Source organism: Leuciscus leuciscus (genome assembly GCF_965113295.1).
Source record: "Leuciscus leuciscus genome assembly, chromosome: 2".
NCBI lineage: Eukaryota > Metazoa > Chordata > Actinopteri > Cypriniformes > Leuciscidae > Leuciscus > Leuciscus leuciscus.
In genome coordinates, this window is record NC_138726.1 from 15499471 (window position 1) to 15519499 (window position 20029).

Consider the following 20029-nt stretch of genomic DNA (forward strand, 5'->3'; position numbering starts at 1 on the left):
AACAAGCTTAAGGTACAAATTATGCAGCAAATCAGAGATCAATTTTAATTTAAATAGAGAGTTGTGTTTATTTAAGTAAAAAGGTTACTGGTAAATGTCCTTCCAATTCTTGATCAGTATGGCCTGTATAAGTTTCATTAATTACTTTTAGCTAGTCATCATTACATTGCTTTGTTTTTATGCAAATTATAACTGGATAGATTTAAAATACATATCAATGTAGGATCGATATGGTCTATTCAAATACCAACAATAATCCTTTATACACACTGGTAAACTCCCTGTAAATTACATGTGAACAGGGTATACACAAATACTGGTAAATTGGTTATGGCAAAGATCTACCAATCTTGTGTGAACAGCACATTTACAAAAATAAAAAAATACAAATAAAAAGTCGTTTACTGCAAATTACTGGCATTATTTTGTGAAAGGGGCTTATCACTCGCACGTCATTGTTTTTGAAAGAAAACTGTTTCTATAGCAACCGGAGTTTTTTAACGGCAGTTGCGATGACGCGTTTACTTTACCAATCAGCGATTGGCTCTTCTATTGAGAAGGCGCAATATCAAGTCGCCATAATACAGTTGCGCAGCGCTTTCTCTCGTGCACAAGTAGAGTATGTGAAAAGAGTGAAAATGTCGATTAATTGTGCATTTCTGTCGAGTTTGACAACGGATGAACTACTTCAAAAAATAATTAAAGCTGGAATACAGATCAACGAAGAAGAGGCAAGAAAATTCAGGGGTAAGTAACGTTAACCATATCTTGGTTTTCTATTCATGCTATTGAAAACGTGTCCAATCCTGCTCCTGCCGATCGACTGTCCTGCACAGTTCATCTTCAAATCTAATCAAACACATCTGCCTCTAATTTTCATGTGATCCTAAAGACCTTAATTGGTTGCTTCAGGTGTGTTTGATTAGGGTTGGAGATGAACTATGCAGGACAGTCGATTGGCAGAAACAACTAACGTTACTACACCAACGTTATTGTAAGTTATGGCTTGCTGGGTTAACGATACATAGTTATTTTGTTGTATTTCCACTTGACTTGTCGTCGTCGCCATTAAATCATTTTAAGCAAGAGCCCCTGCAGTCTTGGGCAGTACAACCCATTTTTTCCCGCGTCGTGCAGTCTGCTGTCGACTAACCTCACATGATGAGGGAATCCTGAATCAAAAACTGCTCAAATTAACATTTGTCAATTCAGGAACAAAATCTGACATGACCTGTCCCATAGATGTTGTTTCTTATGTTCAAACCGCGATAAAAAATATTATTCAGGTTAGACCAACCAATGCGCATGTACTATCTTCACACAGAACGCGTTTTTCTATTCCCACTCGCACCTTTTCAACTGTTTTTCGATGCAATCACGAACTAGGTCGAGGTTTATGAACGTTAAAATCGCGTCTTAACGCAAATAAGCATTCTGTGTGAACGGCCCATTAAGAACACTGTTTCTATAGCAACCGGAGCTTTAGTGGCAGCGGCAGTGAATTATAACTTCATCAGTCATGGATGGGTATTTATTTAACGTTAGATGTTTTGGACTTGCCCCTATTTTACACTTTCTCCAATTCATATGTAACGTAATGAGCGCATCGTATTTGGTTTAGCAGTTCATAGAGTTGAGCAAAACTGCCATTTTCTGTCGATTCTCGTTTTCCACACATTTAGGCGTAACGTCACTTAATTCTGTGTGTGTTTTACAGTTATCAGTGTATAACTGTTGTAATTTTGCGTTTGTTCAGAAAATGACGTGGATGGAGAAACAGTGGACTGTGGACTCACTGAAGCCATGGTTAGCTACCTGATTGATGGTTCCTTCAAAAAGCAACTAAAATTTCAACAATTTTTACGCCAATATAAGGAGTCTGAGACCACTGTTGTATTAGAGCCAGTACCAGTTGAAGTCGCTCAGTCTACGGAAGAACCCCAGCCTCATCCATTCACTAATCCAAGGTAAGGGCAGCATTATGAGGGTCCCGGTTTGGTAAATGTGTTCAACAAGAGTTTGTCTGCTCGTTTGGGCATTTGCTGGATGGTGAATTTTATCTAATTTTATTCAATAGGATCCACCCACAATTGACCCTTTGCAGGGAGTTTGATTGACAGGCGATCTGACCAATCATAATCTGCCATTTTTGTCCGACAAAGCAATCAGGAGAGTTAGATTAACGTTGAAGGATTTAAACTTAAAAAACGGAGTGTACTGACGTCTTTGCGTGGTTAAAACAACACTTCTCCTTATATTAATTTGATGCCATAAATTAACTAGAAGGAAGAGATGATCGGTTCATGAGCAGGTTTAACTGAGGCTCTACAGTGATCTGTCAGACGTGTTAAAGAGCCACAAAACGTTATTTATTGTTTTAATTTATTTTAAAAATGACCCAAATTTTAAAGTTGTGACTTTGTTTCATATCAAAAGTAACCTGGTCTGTCCTGTCTGTCAATGCGTTGTCAGTGTCCTCTCTGCTCCGCAATGTATTTTTCACTGCGTGAGAGCGGCGTGGCTTGTCGGACATAGCAACAGTAACAGCTGGTCTTTGTGAATGGCCAATTGACCGTCTGCAAAGACCCGCCCCCCTTAGTTATTGTTGCTATGCCCGACAAGCTACGCCTCTCTCTCACACACACCATGTTCTCATGCAGTGAAAAATACATTGTGGAGCAGAGAGAAGACTGACAACACGCTGGCTGAAAGACAGGACAGACCAGGTTACTTTTCAGTTACTTTTGATATTAAACATGTTAAACAAAGTCTCACCTTTCATATTTGGTCATTTTTAAAAAGAAATTTAAACAATACCATTTTGTGGCTCTTTAATGTGTCTGTCAGATTACTGTAGAGCATCAGTTAAAGCTGCTCATGAACCGATCATCTCTTTCTTCTAGTTCAGTTATAGCAATAGCCATGAATGAACATAAAAAGGAATGTTGTTTTAACTGCGGAAAGGCGTCAGTACACTTCGTTTTTCAAGTTCAAATCCTCCCATGTTAATATACCATCTCTTTTGACTGCGTGCTCCGACAAAATGGCGGATGGCGAAGTATGATTGGTCAGATCACCTGTCAATCAAGCTCCCTGCGAAGGGTCAATTGGTAACTGATGTATTTAATGTTGTATTGCAGTGGTGAAGCAGCTCACAGGAGACTACCCCTTGTGACTGTCATTCCAACCTTTCCCAGAGATGTCCAGGCGAGACTTGACACCAAGGAACCGTGTCACACAATTCCTAAAGTACGCAACAAAATAATCAGAACGCTGTATGAAATGATGGCAGAATACACCCTGTAAGTATAACAATTATTACCACCTCTGCTACTACAACTGTACTACTTAAAGTTTGTATCAGCGATTTCAGGTCCCAAAAAAAAATGATCACATTCATCTAATCTTTCCTAACGATCCGCTAGCTGGATCGTTAGGAAAGATTAGATGAATGTGATCATTTTTGGGGGGGGCCTGAAATCACTGATATAATCTTTAAGATCAATTCACAATCTATGTAGACCATAAGACAAAACCAAAAGATTGATTTAGTTTGTTTCTGCCTTTGTGCTAGGTATCCAACTAATGCAGAGTATATTCAAGTTGCCAAGGCACTGATTGTGAAATACCCTTTCCTGAGAGATAAGGAGGGAAATGGCTATGTAAGTTGCATTGTTTTTAAGCCATTGATTGATCTGTTTGCATAATCCTCAAGATATTGTTACTTCATCTTTTACTTGCTGGAATATGTTTTGCTACTAGCACACCTGGCACATGTCCCTAAAGAGGAAGTTTAAAGCAGAACGTGCACCTCTTGTCAGCGACAGCGAAGTCAGAAAGCTGAAAGAGAAGTTTGGCCATACAAAACAGTCCAGATCCACCAGTGCATCTGCAAGTTTTTGTCGAAAGTCTGCCAGTGTAGCATATGTAAGCCCACTGCCATATACATATTTTACATACACCTTTACATTTTCACTTAGTGCAGGACAATGTAAGGTAGATAATATATTTTACTACTTTTTCACATATACTTCACTCTTTCACTGACTGAACATTAGGTCTCATTTTTCATGCAATGTTAAATTTATTTTTTATTTATCTAAAAAACCCTTGTTGTTCAAACTTTTTGCATATCTGTTTCTGTTGTTCTGACAAAGGAAACTTGTGTTGGGGAGGACTCAACATCTGTTGAGGTGCATGTGAACGTGTTACAAAATGAGTATCGGAAGGCGCATCCAGATATGTTGACTGTGAAAGACCGCATGGCACGAACATTCTCCTGGAGACGTAGAGAAATCATCGAAGGAATGTCTGTAGAGGATGTACTAAAAAAATATCCATTCTTAAGAATGCTTGCTGAAGTGAATATATTGAAAACACCTGAATGTTACAGGGAAGCAATATATTATAATTTTGGAAATTGTGAAATTGAAGACATGTCGATTGCTGTCATTGAAAACAAGGAAACTAAACATTTCTGAAAATATCTTCTAAATGCTACAGTATAGAAATCAAATGGTTTCAGTAAGAATGAAGAATGTTAATCATGTCTTCATGTATATCCTACAGTTTTTTGATGAGGTTGACCGTATCCATCCTTCACCAAACGGCTTCTGTCATCGCTTCAGAGAGGGTTTTGCCAGTGTTCTACCTAATGTGCTCAAACTTGCCAAGACCAAATCCCCCCTAGCAAAACACTACACTGAAGCAAGACAAGATGCCCTGGCTGAAGATATACCAGGTAAAGACAGTCACCTTGCTAGTGAACCTCACAATAATATCTGCAATTTACTTTACTACATTGCAAAATATATGTGATTGTGAATTTAAAATATTTTTCCGATATTGCAGGAATTGATTTGAGGGCCGGGCTTCTCCTCTTGCCATCCATCTTCAGAGAAAAGAGTGTACACTACATTACTATGAGAGAGGTAGGCTTCTGAATTAGGGTTGTGATGATAGTATGGTATATTGACGATAGTTAGAGATAACGCTGATGCCTTTGATGATATCATACGATAATTGGCTCGTTTTCCCATTATATTATTATTATAAAGCTGGTATTGTTATTAAATTAATATTAAGACCTACAATTAATTTGCCTTGCCTAAATTCATAAAGACATAACCACACTTGCGACATCACCGACATGCGCGTATGACAAAACTATGGCAAGTGCTTGCAATAAAAATGCCAATAAACTATATTTACTTGTTTGTTTATTTTGAATTTGAAAATCTGTTTTCTTTTAATGTAGGGAGACCCTGCTTCACCCTTTCCAACCATACAACTGATGGATAAAGACTGGAAAACGGCGATCATTGGAAGAGGGCTCAGTGTGGTGAATGTAGATGGAATAGATGTGTGCCAGTGCACCAGCCTTGATGAAGCCTTCATAACAGCCTTCTGTATGTACTTTACTTTCAACATTGCATATCCACCACCCCTGAAAAACACACTGACTTTTCTTCAGAGGCGCATTGTCAACATTGTGGAAGAGGGAGACAAGCCACTGCCAGTAACTTTAGTCCGGATGATTAACCTTTTGTATTAGATCCTCATCATGACTCAACTGTACCATTGCCCAAAGTGCACTCGAAGGACTTTCACTCTTGTGATTTTTTTTTTTTTTTTTTTTTTTGATTTTTTTACTTTTGTGATTAAATAAATTGTGAAACATGCACTGCCTCTGTTTTGTATTTAAAACTGGTTAAGGAAAATGCTCTGATGCATCTGAAGGAATTAAATCACACCATGAACTTAATTCTCAGAAGTACAGTATTTCTTTTCTTATATATATTTAGGACAAATCAGTGCAGCAGGACATCTGTGATATGATCTGGGAAAATACCATGTTGTAATTTTAAAACATACCAGGACCTAATGGTACATTTCTAACACTAGGGGGTACATACATGTTCTTTTAGAGGTACAAACAAGAAGGTACAAAAATGTACCAATGTTCAGAGGTACATTGCTGTACCCTGCTAGGGTACAGCTGGGGCGACAAAGCATTTATACTCTTCTAGGTACAATCCTGTACCTTGATTTTTCTGTGTGTAGCCCCACTAGACTTCTAAGGAAAAATTTCGTTTGGTCCCCGGGGGCCACTCCCCCCCCGCGCTGGGCCCCCCCAAACCCCCAAAAATGCAGTTTTTCCCAAATAACTACCTGAACCGTGGCACCGAGGATGAAGAAATTTTTATGGTATGTTGGTCTACTAGACTTTTACGGAAAAATTTCGTTTGGTCCCCGGGGGCCACTTCCCCCCCCGCGCTGGGGCCCCCTTAAATTTTTCGTCAACGATACCAGGGACACCGAAACACCGGGGAACATGAAATTTGGTGGGCATGTAGCCCCACTAGACTTCTAAGGAAAAATTTCGTTTGGTCCCCGGGGGCCACTCCCCCCCCCGCGCTGGGCCCCCCCAAACCCAAAAAAATGCAGTTTTTCCTAAATAACTACCTGAACCGTGGCACCGAGGATGAAGAAATTTTTATGGTATGTTGGTCTACTAGACTTTTACGGAAAAATTTCGTTTGGTCCCCGGGGGCCACTTCCCCCCCCGCGCTGGGGCCCCCTTAAATTTTTCGTCAACGATACCAGGGACACCGAAACACCGGGGAACATGAAATTTGGTGGGCATGTAGCCCCACTAGACTTCTAAGGAAAAATTTCGTTTGGTCCCCGGGGGCCACTCCCCCCCCGCGCTGGGCCCCCCCAAACCCAAAAAAATGCAGTTTTTCCTAAATAACTACCTGAACCGTGGCACCGAGGATGAAGACATTTTTATGGTATGTTGGTCTACTAGACTTTTACGGAAAAATTTCGTTTGGTCCCCGGGGGCCACTTCCCCCCCCGCGCTGGGGCCCCCTTACATTTTTCGTCAACGATACCAGGGACACCGAAACACCGGGGAACATGAAATTTGGTGGGCATGTAGCCCCACTAGACTTCTAAGGAAAAATTTCGTTTGGTCCCCGGGGGCCACTCCCCCCCCCCCCCCCCCGCGCTGGGCCCCCCCAAACCCAAAAAAATGCAGTTTTTCCTAAATAACTACCTGAACCGTGGCACCGAGGATGAAGAAATTTTTATGGCACATCAACCTAGCCCATAATCACTCATTTGTGATTTGCGCCCCTCCCATAAAAAATGAAAATGCAATATTATTCTGCTTTAATCGCCCCTATCTTCAGTGGAGATGTTCAGAACTGCACCATATTTCATGTGTATGATTAACTTGACAACCTCTGGGGGTATCCTCTGCTAAGTTTTGTAGAATTTCATCCATGGGGGGGTATAAAATAAATTCATTTATGTGCACATTTAGTGACTGTACACTCATCGGCCTGTAGATGGTGCTGTTGAGCGAAGGGTTGCTGGTTTAGGATGATACTGTCACACACACACACATGCAGGAATACAAACAAACGCAAGCATGCACACACACTGACATCCACACGCACAGACACACACCCATACACACACATACAAATCCACATGCACAGACACACACACACAAACACACACGCGCACACATGTACGCACACATACATACACGCACAGACACACACACAGACACACACATACACAAACACACACACATACACACACACACACACACACACACACACACACACACACACACACAGACATGCACATACTATTACTTTTTTTAGGTATATACATAAACACGCAATACAGCCAAATTACTCCACGTCATTTATTTTTGTGGAAAGCCAGTGCAGGCCTGAGCGGCGGTCATATTTTGTACCGCGATGCGGTACATCTAGTTTATAATCAATGTGATAGCTTATTGTGCACGCATTGTCAGAGCTAAAACCCTGTTTGACATCTCATAATAATGTACACGATGTTATTATTTTGTTTGGAATTAATCCTGCTTCTGTTTCTGTTCGGCACTAGACAAGGAAAATTTAATTTAGAGGAAGAACGTGAGGAAGATGAAAGGTGAGCAGAATGGGGAAAATGAGTGAATACTGTTTAAACTAAGTGGTTTTAAATGAACATGTAAATGCATTTGTCAGTAAATGTGATATGTAAACAGTGTATTTCAAATAAAGACAAACAATTAAGTCATACGTAGTATTGTTTTTCCCCCGGTTTCACAGACAATGCTTAAACCTAGTCTCAGACTAAAATGCATGTTTTGAACTGTTTTAAATGAAAGTATCTCTTAAAATATGTCAGTGACATTGTTTTTTGTCTCAATATGCACAGCAATTACTGCTGTTTTTTTTTTATAAAGCATGTTTATAAAAGATACTTAAAAAAAAAAAAAGATATGTCCTAACTGAACTAAGGCCTAATCCTGGTATAATCTAAACCCTGTCTGTGAAACCAGGCCATTATATGTATGGATCTTAATGTTCTCTTGTATTATCTGCAGTTCTTCTAATGATGGACCAAAATGCTGTTCTTACTTAGTATTTTTGTGTTGTTTCCAGTCCAAAAATCTAAAAATTCTTAAATCAAGAAGTATTTACTAGAGAAGTAAAACTACATAAGAAATTCTTTTTTGTTTTCAGATAAACAGTAAGTAACTTAAGTAATTTTTGCTTAAAACAAGCTAAATTATCTGCCAGTGCAGTAAGAAAAAAAAACTTAATTCAAAAAAACTTAATAAAAACATAATCTTAAAACAAGATTATTTTCCTTACTGCACTGGCAGATAATTTAGCTTGTTTTAAGCAAAAATCACTTAAGATACTTTCTGTTTATCTGAAAACAAAATAGAATTTCTTATGTAGTTTTACTTCTCTAGTAAATGCTTCTTGATTTAAGAATTTTTAGATTTTTGGACTGGAAACAACACAAAAAACAGCATTTTTTGCAGTGATGAAGAATGGTGAGCACAAATTTATCCTAGAAAATGAATGTGTAATAAATGCATATGCATCAAGTGAACAATAAACTGGACATATATTCATGGATTTCATCAGGTCCCTTTCCACAGGTGTATTAATCAAGCACAATGCAGTCTGCATTCATAATCTAGGTGCTTGATTTTATACACCTGTGGAAAGGGACCTGATGAAACCCATGAATAGTCTAGATCAGTGGTTCCCAAACCTGTCCTGGAGTACCCCCCAACACTGCAAGTTTTCTTTGCCTCCCTAATCAAATACACCTGATTCAACTCATCATCACTAATGCGCTGATGAGTTGAATCAGGTGTGTTTGATTAGGGAGGCAAAGAAAACTTGCAGTGTTGGGGGGTACTCCAGTGCTGAGTCCCAATTCGCATACTATCCGTCCTAAATAGTATGCGAAACTAGAATTAGTACGTCCCAAATCGTAGTATGTTGAAATGAGTATTCCAAAGATACCCGGATGGTCTACTATTTCCGGTTAGAATTCGAAGTGCAGATCAATGCACACTCTAACGGCTAATATTGCCCACAACCCATTGCGTGCGGGAGGGAGGAGCTTTGCGGTGATGATATGGTGATGTAAACATGGCAGTCGGATGCAGCAACGGAGATGCGCCCTCAGTTTTTAAGTGTAAGAATTCAAATGTTTAACCCTAATTAAAGTTATATTTTGTCGTCTCGTAATATTAATGGGTTTATGTTGTGCCAAAAAAGTACCGTGTTTATCTTGTAGGGTCCGATGAAGATACTGAGTGCCTCATTGCAGGCTACAAAACAATAAATAAAAAGGCTCTAGTACAGTGTCATGCAAGTGTCTTTTTTATGTATTTCTTTTGATGTTTCTGTCTGACTTATTTGTAGTAATACTGTGGCTGTACAAATGTTAACTTTATCAGTCCAACCAAAGAAACATGGTTACTACACTTTTACTATAGTAAAAGCATGGTTCATTTTCATCGGGGTATTTTTAAGTATTATACATAAGTATAAGATTAAGTATAAAATACGTTAAACAATAGTTACACTATAAACTTTAAATATTTTAACTCAGGAAATAAGTAGCTTTCGTTACACACATTTCACTGCATGAAAAGTGGGATTTTCGACAGTTACCGGCGCTGTAGATTGTCGTGGAAGTTCAGGTTTACGACTGCAAACGGCAATTTACAGGCAACACTGCAAACTGTCGGAAATTGTCGGAAATTGACGTGGGACTTGCTTGCCCCGTGACCCCCCTCCCTCTAATGCTTTAACATGTAAATGAGACTGCTGTGAGCTTTACAAATGCAAATGAGGGTAGCAGGGGGCGTTTTATCCCAGGTGACTAAAAGGTATTAACTTAATTCTAAAAAAAATACAGTACAATACAATATTTATTTATAACGCACAATTAAAAACAGCCAAGGCTGACCAAAGTGCTGTACAGGGCAATAGATAAAATGCAGGGCAGAAACAGGACAATAAAAAAAAAAAAAAAAAAAAAAAAAAAAAAAGGCAATAGTTGTATCATAGTCAAGGGGTATTAAAAGCAAGAGAAAATAAATAAGTTTTCAAGGATGTTTTGAAGATGGAAATTGAGGGAGCTAGTCTGATATAGAGGGGTAGACTGTTCCAAAGTTTTGGGCCTGCAGTCGCAAAAGTGCAGTCGCCTCGTTTTTTAAGTCTGGATCTGGGCACGATAAGAAGACAGTGATCACTGGATCTCAAAGTACGAGATGGAGTGTACGGGCAGAGGAGATTGGTCAGATTTTGGGGGGCCGGTTTGTTAAGAGCTTTATACACAAATAGTAAAATTTTAAAATCAATCCTGAATGTGACAGGTAGCCAGTGGAGTTTGAATAGCGCTACCACTTTTGGAGCAATGCATAACATGTTGCAGAAATTTTCACTGCCCTTTTTGTGATAGCAGTATTATTAAACAGACAAAATGGGACAAATTGAATAACCACATTTAAAATCCACTTTAAAAGGCTGTTGTTCATGAAGGAACATCTGGACTTACAGTGTACAGTGGCAATATATATTATTTTACATTTATCCATTTGTCAGACGCTTTTATCCAAAGATAGATGGTTTTCTGCATGATTTAGACAAAATATTAAATTATCTTCATTAATGTCTAAAGGTTACACAAACAATCCACACTGAAACTTAAGCTAACAAAACACAAACAATTATATATTCCTGTATTTTCTGTATTGTTTCTCACAGTAAACTGCCATGCAGGCTAGAATTGCGAAACATTATTGGATAAATCTTATAATTTACATTTCTCTGGGCCAATCGGAATCTTAGCACTTTTTCTCTTGGCCAATCGGAATCTTAGCACTTGCGTCATAATCTTGAAGCACACACACAGCGTCAACAACAGCTGAGCTCGCCATTTGCCTGGCTACCGTGCGAGTCTAATGGAAACTCACGCATGAATTTTCCTGCATTGAACTTGTTTTAGCGCCTGCCAAAGTCTTATTTGATCGGTGAGTAATGTAGATGAACGGCTGCGTTTGTGACGGGGCGCATGTTTTAACTAAAAGAACGACCAGAGAGAGAGAGCCGGTCGCGCGCGCGCACTCTCTGTGTAAACAACTTCTCGTTAGCTTTTGGCGCTTTTTTTTTTTTTTTTAAGTTAGCTTGCTGCTCATGGTTCATGTTCAGTGTCCATGTTATTTTAGCTGTACACGAGAGAATATGTCAATTTGGGATACTAAACTGCACGTAAACCGATAGCAGCATGGCATAGAGTTCTGAGTCTGATTGGCTAACTTAGCTCTTTGCTAACTAAGTTAGCTTGTCCATATAGCAGCTTGCTACGGGGTTCACAGATGATGCAAGGTGGGTTTAAAGGTGAATTGTCTAATTTATAAATGTGCGTCGTGAATGTGACACCTAACGTAACAACGTTACCAGGCAGAGGAGAAGGACGATGAGGTGATTAGATCTAACTTAACGTTAACTTAACGTTACAAGGAAGCACACAAAAAAAAATCGGAGGGTTCTGTTAGAAATGGTATTCTTATTTTCAGATATTTTATACATTTGAAATATAAAATCGGTTGATACAAATTGGGCCTGAAATTTTATACAAATGATTGATTTTATTTTTATTTTGCAGTATTATTGGATTCGGATGAGAATATCAGGGGTAATCGTTTTCTCTTAATTTATAATTGCAGTTTAAAAATTAAATCCTTTAACTTTATATATTTTATTTTACATTACCTCTGTATAAGCGTCAAGATATAACGTTACCCCCTTCAATAATGTACGAAGGAAGCTGCAGCCCATTGAGGACACCAGCATGTTGCACAATACTGGTGAGTAAGTTACTGATGACAACTTAAACATAATATTGTGTTGTGTACAACATAAGTCACAGGCTTATTCATGTGTTTTATCTAATAAAGATTGTGCCATGTCTAGCCAAGTGGAGCGTCCTGGCAGTGAAATGTCCACTCCTGGGGCTCGTTCTTCGTACGTTGCTTATTACATCCGAGATCAAATGACACATCCAAGATAATATCATCGTGCTAATCATGATCTGGCTAACTCGGTTCTTCGAACACACTTGCCGGATAGGATTAGTATCGCTGGATTGAGTTATCTGAGATAATTGCGCGTTCATGCGCTGGGTTAAAAGGGGACATGTATCGATAGTAGAAACATTGATCAGCAACGCTGCTATTGGCTGTTCAGCGTGGCCAAAGAGCGCGCACAGTTTTTCTCCGCAGCAGAGCAAGAACTAATAGTCGAAGTTTATTCGGAATTTTAATGTTTTAATGCAAAACGCCAGGGAACACCTCAAAGTCTGCAAAAGCCAGGAGAGAGGGCTGGCAAAAAGTAGCAGACAATTTAAATCCGTTAGAAGTGGCCATGTTAGATGTTTTTTTTATCACTTATTAGCCTATATTTTTGTATTTGAATAATTGCATAATTACTTTGTTCATTGTAATGTCAGAGTCACCACACTAGAACATGGGAACAAACAAAAGTGAAGTACAAAAATATTCTACATAATGGTAATTTTTTTGTTATATTATAGTCTCTTTTATAAAAGACACTGTTAAATAAATGGTTGGCTGTTTATAAAAGCAACCAAGAAAAAGGCTGAGCAAAAAAAAAAAAAAGAAGAAAAGATCTTAGTAGCCTACACTGTAAAATAATTTTTGCTGCATTAAATTAAGGCTGTATAGTCATTTCAACTGTTAAATCTTGAGTAATGATGAATTGCTTTGACTTGTGAAAGTGAAAACTAATAAACTTATATTAATGTAAAAATATTTTTCCAGAGTGTAGTTCATATAATGACATTGTGTTTTCCTCTTTTGTGCACTTTTACATAATACACCAACACTTGTATCTGTTCCCAAGAAAGTGGTGGCTGAAATATGTGCAGTAAGTGGACATTTTTTTTATAACTTTCCAAAGGAAAGAAAGTATAAGACTTTGTAATGTCCATTTGTTTCCATTGCACTGGACAGTGAATAAACCCTCTCAGATAACTGTCATATGGAGGAACTAGCCTACCTGCAAGTGCATAAATAACTTTACTTAATTTATACTTGTATGCTTTATGGCAGCAATATAAGTTGCAGGATTCCACATCTACAGAAAGGCCTACAGAAGAGTCTGCACAGACAGAGGAGACATAGGCCTACAGGTGGGCAGTGTATAGACAACTTTTCCTTTTTATTTGTTGCATGAGGCATGTGTCTAATATCTCTTGTTGCAGGCACTTGAACACTGGCTTTTCTTTACAAAGAACAATTGAAATAAAACTCAAGGAACTAAGTATATTGGTCTTTTATTAAACTTTTCATTATATTATAATGAAAAGTTTTTTTTTTTGTTTTTTTTTGGGCAATGTTGTGTAATATGGCACATGCAGCAATGCCACAGGCCCTGTCAGGTGTGCAAACCTCAGACTTATCAGACACTGAAATCTTCCCTTTAGTTAGCCAAAGTTCATTTCATTGTGTGCCCTTGTCCTGGCTACTGCATTGTAACTGGTTTGGGTCAGGGAATGGGGTCATAAAACACCTGTCTGCAGGCAGGAACATGTCATAATCACCTATGAAGAAATGCAGTTCTGTTAGGATCAGCATAAGTGTATGTAATACAGTGAGCTTGATATTTAATTGTGGAACTTTCCTTACCACTTTCAAATAATGTGCATAAATGTGAATCTCTGAAAATTCTTAAGTCATGCACAGATCCTGGCCATTTTGCTTTCACATTTGTGATATGGAAGATTTTAGTCAACTGACTTTTTTTATTTGATATAATATTATTAATCTGGAATATTAAGACTCCCAATAGTAACTGGGCTGCACATTTACATTGTGAACCCCCTTTCTGTTCACATAATCCCCTTCATTGAGGCCTTGATGGCAGTCTATGGAAGCCTATAGTCTATGGTACCAATCACGTTAGTGAAGCCTGAGTGACATACTGTAATCGGCATGGTCATGATTGCATGATCTTCATAAAAAATGATAGCCAAAAAAAAAAAAAAAAAAAAAAAAAAAAAAAACTGCTTTAAAAAAACTGCTTTACAACATTGGGTCTTAAAAACCTAAAACTGTTTTTTAAACCTAAAAGCGCCAGGTAAACTCCGAATGACACGACAGAGACAGCACTTTCCATCAAGTTCTCTGCTCCAATAGTGTAAAGGAAGAGCCACTCGCAAATAATCATAGGGCAATGCAAACAGTTTGTGCTGTAGTTAAAGCCCGACTCCGACAAGTCGAAAATAATGTGCGTTTCCAACAAATTAATAATGTAAACGACAATCTCACGAGTCACGAGAAAAAAATGTCAATCTCAGAAAGTGCACTATCGCGCTGCGCTGGACTTCCCCATGGACTTCCCGTATCAGCTCCGCTTATGAAGCCGCAGTCTAATCCTGTTTACATGAAATAAGCCTGCTCCCGAGCAGGTTCAAGTTTGCGCACCTGTTGCTATGACAGCAAGTCCAGGATGAGCGTCGAAGAACCAAACAATCCAAGATCATGCCAAATCGTCAACAATCAAATCCAGCTAACTGAGTTAGCGACGTACGAAGAACGAGCCCCTGGTAAGTACTTTTCCCCCTGCACAAAACATTGCTCTGCACAAAGTCACACTCCATTCAAGACAAGTAGTTTTTTACTGCTTGTGAATAATCTATTTTAAATATATACAGTGCTGGTCAGAGTTATTTAAGCCGCTTAATTAAGAGTGAGAACCTACTCATCTTGAATGGACAAAATAAAGCGAATGTTTTTGTCTCATCTTTCCATAGAACATTTGAAAAGTAACTGACACTCCTGGAACTTCAAACGGGCAGCGTTCTATGGTCAGAGTCTGGTCGTCCCTCTGCCCGTTTGAAGCTCCAGTAGTTTCAGTTACTTTTCAAATGTTCTATGGAAAGATGAGACAAAAACATTCGCTTTATTTTGTCCATTCAAGATGAGTAGGTTCTTCTCACTCTTAATTAAGCGTAGTAATGACTCCAGTATTACATTATTAATTTAGTATAGGCAACATGACCGTACTTACTGGCTGACTCATGTGTTTCAGACTCTAAGTCAAACTTTGAATGTCTTGTGGAAGCCTTCTCTGACCCGGAGAAATGTGCAGCCAGATTTCAGCGCAAGGAAATTTCCAGTGAGTATTCACTTTATCTGTTGCCCCAACCTTTATTTCTTTTTTCAGTGGAAAATAAATTTAGTTTTGAGGAATAACATTTCAGTATTTTTCTACAGAGATTGGACTTTAATGGCAACCAACAATCCCAATGTTCAAAGAAGGTTCAAATGTCTGTAATGCCAGCAGACTAGCACAAGACAAACAATTGTTTAAAAAATACATAAATGTGTATATATAATTTTAGAAAATGACAGATGGTTTTGCTAGATAAGAACCTGATTTCTCGACTGGGATTGTGTAGAGACTCTGAAGCTGCATTGAGACGGACATTTGAACCGTCTTGGAACATTGAGATCTTTGGTTGCCATTAAAGTATATGCCATTAAAAATATGGAAATGTTTTCCTTAAACTTAATTTCTTTTCCACTGAGGAAAGACAGACATGGATATCTTGTCACTCAGTGTGAGTAAATTATCAGGAAATGTTCATTTTGAGGTGAACTAATCCTTTAAGGCTGATTTATACTTTTGCGTCAGACCGAAGCCCGAGCCTCTACGCTATAGGCTACACTGTTTCATTTATACTTCTGCATTGTTGTCCCTGTTGACGCACAATTACACATGCAGAAAGAAGCCTGTGAAACCCGAGGGAGGCGTTCTAGACCAATCACAGCGCTTCCGTCCACGTAAAATTGACGCATTGTTACATTTTGGGAGAGGTGCACGTCAGGGTGTGCTAAAGGGTACGCTATGTACACAGCCTACTCTGTAGCTACAGCGGGAGGTCGACGCATAACTATAAATTGGTCTTTACTTACTGCTTGAGAATCAAGTTTGGTAACAGTTTATTTTATTGGCTTAATGACATGTTTCAGACAGTCTTGCTTAGAAGAGCATATTATATTGCTTAGAATATTCTTTGTTTTTTTCGCCCTTAAGATGCTAGCGCACCTCTGAGCAAAGACCTGTTGACACCCAGTAAGTATTCATCTCATCGGTCACTTTTGTATTTTGTCAGGCCTTGTGAAATGTAAGAATATTCTGTTTTTCATGATTTCATCATAAAGCAAGAGGTCATGGGATTGATGGCTATTATTTATTTAATAATTGTAAATAATCATGTAATTTACAGGAAGCAGTATGCCATCTTCACAACTCTGAGACAAATTGTGGGCGCTACGAACTGGGGCAAGAAAAAAAAAAAAAAAGAATCTTACATTATTTTATTTTTTTACTTTCTTAAAAACTTACAAACATTTTAAAGGTAAGATTCAAAGAATATGCTTTCATTCTCTTGTATAAGAAAATAGATCCGTTATAGTTTACGATCTTAATCATACATTTTGTTTCCATAGAGTAACCTCGCCTCATAACGAGGGCGTAACCTCACATTTACTCAGAGCTATGTCTGCAAGTCCAGATTTTCATGACGCTGATCATGACGACATTGTAAGTAACTTTTACTATTTTCTCCTTGTTTCATTTTACTGTGACTTGCGTTGTTTTTATTCATATCACTCTCATTTAATTGTTTTCCAGCTGCCTGTAAGACGTACTACGAGACAGTACGCAGGAGCTTCAGGTACAAACAACCAGATCTGGCATTGCAGGCCGAAGCTGTGAAGAGTTCAGCTCGGAGTCGAGCGAGAAGAAAGAGGGTACGATTTTTAGTCAATGTGACTATTTTTCAAGTGCATTAATAGATGTTTTGTGTCCATACACAGTGCATCACAGTACTGATTGTCTGTATTGGTTGTTTTTACAGCTGCTAGAAGCGAGACGGTGTGCTAGGTGAGGATGACGTGGGCATTTGGAAGTGCGCCACCATAGATCTGATGTCCGATGAAGTTCAACCACCAGCCAGGAGCTCACAGAGCTCTGTGCTACGCTGCAGTCGAGATTAGAGGCGACTCCTAAATACAGGGCAACGCACCACAGACGTTTTCAAAGTGGATCGAATTCAGAGAGAACGCCGCTAGTCACCTACAGCTCCGAAGATGAAAACAGACACTGAGCTTCCAATTTGTTGTGTGTGCAGATGATCTATGCTTTGTACATAGGTGTATATTGTTTTGTGTTTGTGCTAATAAAGCTCTTTCTTTGAATAAACAGCATGTCCCTGGCAAATTTTCCTTTCCTTTATAAATTCATGTCCTTGATGGTAATAATAGTGTAGTCCATAGGTTAACAATGACATGAATATACCACAGAATAGCATATTATGAATATAAAAAAATATTTTATATATTATTATTTATATGAATATTATAATTTTTTGAATTTATAATGAGCGAGGGTGACCAATAGTAACAGATCTGCCAACCAATCACGAGTGATTTTTCTTGTTTAAACCACGTGGGTTCAACCAATAGTGAGTGAGGAAATTCAAGCCTTTCTCTGGCGGGAGCTGCTATTCATATGGTAATTAGAGCCATTCACACCTCCGGCGCGAGCGCTCTGCATACGTCATGGTTCGTTTCCGACAATATTCGGCACAGACGAACGCGACGTTCACAGGCTGTAAATTGTCGTTAACTGCCGAAAATTAGGGAGATTTACGGCCGTTTACGGGGTCGGAAATCCCAATTTTCATGCAGTGTTTGCACATGAACGTCAGAACCAGCAGCCTCACAAACGACCTGCGTTTGGTTGATCTACGACGACGCCCTGCTTCACTCCTCAATGTGGTAAACACATTGCAAATGTATTGTTTAACTGCATTAAAACAATCTACAGTCATGCTACAGAGATGCCTCACCCCGATCATGACTACTCTGTGGAGCCCATGACTTCTGAGGAGCAACTTGTGGCGTTACGGGAGGAAATTTCTCGTCTATCTGCTGAGAATGAAATGCTCAAAAACCAACAATTTGGTATACAACATTTCTCACGTAATCAAAAACTCGTCCAGTTTTACACAGGATTCCCCGACTATGACACTTTAGAAGCTGTTTTCTTGGCTCTACAGCCCACAGCAGAGAGCATGGCCTCATGGGCTCAAGTGCAAAGAATTAGTGCAACCAACCAACATACACTGAGGCGTGGATTCCAAGCACAACATCTCTCACTGTTTAATCAGTTTTTCATGTTCCTTTGCCGCATTAGACAGGGCCTTCTTGAACAAGATATTGCTGTGCGTTTCAATGTTTCACAAAGTACAGTTAGTCGAACCTGTGTTACGTGGGCAAATTATTTGTATTTTATGTTGGGGAGTCTGCCAATATGGCCAAGTAGAGCTGCAGTTGATGAGCTAATGCCAGATCATTTTAAGACTCTCTACCCCAAAACCAGAGTCATCTTAGACTGTACTGAAATTCGAGTCCAAACAGCCAGCTCAAAGGTACTGAACTCCGAAACTTATTCACACTACAAAGGCACAACAACACTCAAGTCTCTGGTTGGAATTTCACCTGATGGAAGCATGACTTTTGTAAGCAGTCTTTACACAGGATGCATTTCTGATAAAGAGATAACCAAATCATCTGGCATTCTAGATCTTCTTCAAGAGGGCGATGCAGTGATGGTGGACAAAGGTTTTTTAATTAAAGACCTACTGGATGAAATTCATGCCACACTAGTTATCCCACCCTTTCTTGGCCAAAGTGGGCAGTTCAACAATGAGGAACTTGCACGCACCCAAAACATAGCTCGTTTGAGAATCCACATTGAACGGGCCATTCAACGAATTAAGGAATTTCACATTTTTGATCGGGTGATTCCTCTGTCATTGGCTGGTTCTGTAAATCAGCTCTGGACAGTGTGTGCTATACTCACAAATTTTCATGGTCCACTGTATTGAATGAACAAAGTTCTCTTACGAGAGGTCTCTCGTACTGCGTAAGATATCTTACGCTAGGGGAAAATCCTTTTCCGCGAGATATTGAAGCCAAAAATTATCCTTAATTTTGTAATAATGCAAAACGCGTTGCAGCAGCAATGCAGACATAGGCGAGACAGCTCGCGCGCCTATTGGCTGCTCTGCGGCAACTGCAGCAGCCTATCGAGCGAGGCCTGGCGTGACGTCAGACCCAATCAGGGCACTTCGCGCCCGCTGCGTCACGTCCCGCCGAAATGGGCGTGGTCTAGGCCTATAAATATCGCTCGCAGGCAGCTATTATCTGATTTTTCATCCTTCAAGCGAAGCACACGCATCGCTGGAGCTGGATAAGAAGCCGCGCCGTCTGAAAGAGAGCACCTTCAGCGGGACGAGTCACTGAAGTCGCTGGCCGCGCCGCCTTCCTTGCCTTCCTGCTGCGCTTTCCGGCATTATATCCTTTCTCTGCTACTGTGTTTATGTATGTGTGTGTGCGCTCGCCGCCGCGACACACACTCCCATTGCACTAAAAGAGCTGGGCATCTTTTTCAAGACGCCCCTTTTCCTGATCACGCAGCTCTCGCACTCGCTGACGGCGACTGCCCTCACTGCGAGTTAGGTACTGCCTATGGTGACTCTGAGGACTCACCTGGCATCCTTCTCCGAGACTGCTCCTCCCCCCCCCCCCCCACCC

General features: G+C 39.5%; 1 protein-coding gene and 2 long non-coding RNA genes across 8 annotated transcripts; 2 read left to right on the forward strand and 1 right to left on the reverse strand.

Annotated features, from left to right (window-relative positions):
• The first annotated feature begins 494 nt into the window (after positions 1-494).
• Positions 495-5555, forward strand: LOC309485516 (sterile alpha motif domain-containing protein 3-like). 3 transcript variants are annotated; one of them, XM_082152393.1, is made up of 9 exons: positions 495-747; positions 1757-1967; positions 3141-3302; positions 3575-3662; positions 3763-3927; positions 4158-4361; positions 4570-4741; positions 4852-4931; positions 5258-5555. In XM_082152393.1, the coding sequence occupies exons 1-9, from the start codon at positions 513-515 to the stop codon at positions 5552-5554; spliced, it is 1614 nt and encodes a 537-aa protein (XP_082008519.1). In that variant the 5' UTR covers positions 495-512; the 3' UTR covers position 5555. The 3 variants fall into 3 exon arrangements, with proteins under 3 accessions (XP_082008519.1, XP_082008520.1, XP_082008521.1); XM_082152394.1 differs by having other exon boundaries at positions 4582-4741; XM_082152395.1 differs by lacking the exon at positions 3763-3927.
• A 2739-nt stretch (positions 5556-8294) lies between these two features.
• LOC309486595 lies at positions 8295-18378 on the reverse strand. Its single transcript, XR_014201608.1, has 2 exons — positions 18249-18378; positions 8295-8434 (listed from the first exon to the last, which is right to left on the reverse strand). It is a non-coding gene; the product is annotated as an uncharacterized lncRNA (long non-coding RNA).
• LOC309486290 lies at positions 10835-17630 on the forward strand. 4 transcript variants are annotated; one of them, XR_014201456.1, is made up of 9 exons: positions 10835-11371; positions 12007-12036; positions 12125-12208; positions 12299-12358; positions 15086-15539; positions 16461-16499; positions 16654-16970; positions 17061-17179; positions 17287-17630. It is a non-coding gene; the product is annotated as an uncharacterized lncRNA (long non-coding RNA). The 4 variants fall into 4 exon arrangements; XR_014201457.1 differs by lacking the exon at positions 12007-12036; XR_014201458.1 differs by lacking the exons at positions 10835-11371; positions 12007-12036 and adding an exon at positions 11635-11822.
• Positions 18379-20029: the final 1651 nt, after the last annotated feature.

Excerpts from the sequence above, each read along its gene's own strand:
- LOC309485516 (XM_082152393.1), top strand. The coding sequence starts at position 513 with ATGACGCGTTTACTTTACCAATCAGCGATTGGCTCTTCTATTGAGAAG. Across the intron at positions 1,968-3,140 it reads CATCCATTCACTAATCCAAG|TGGTGAAGCAGCTCACAGGA; the intron begins GTAAGGGCAGCA and ends GTTGTATTGCAG. Across the intron at positions 3,928-4,157 it reads AGTCTGCCAGTGTAGCATAT|GAAACTTGTGTTGGGGAGGA; the intron begins GTAAGCCCACTG and ends GTTCTGACAAAG.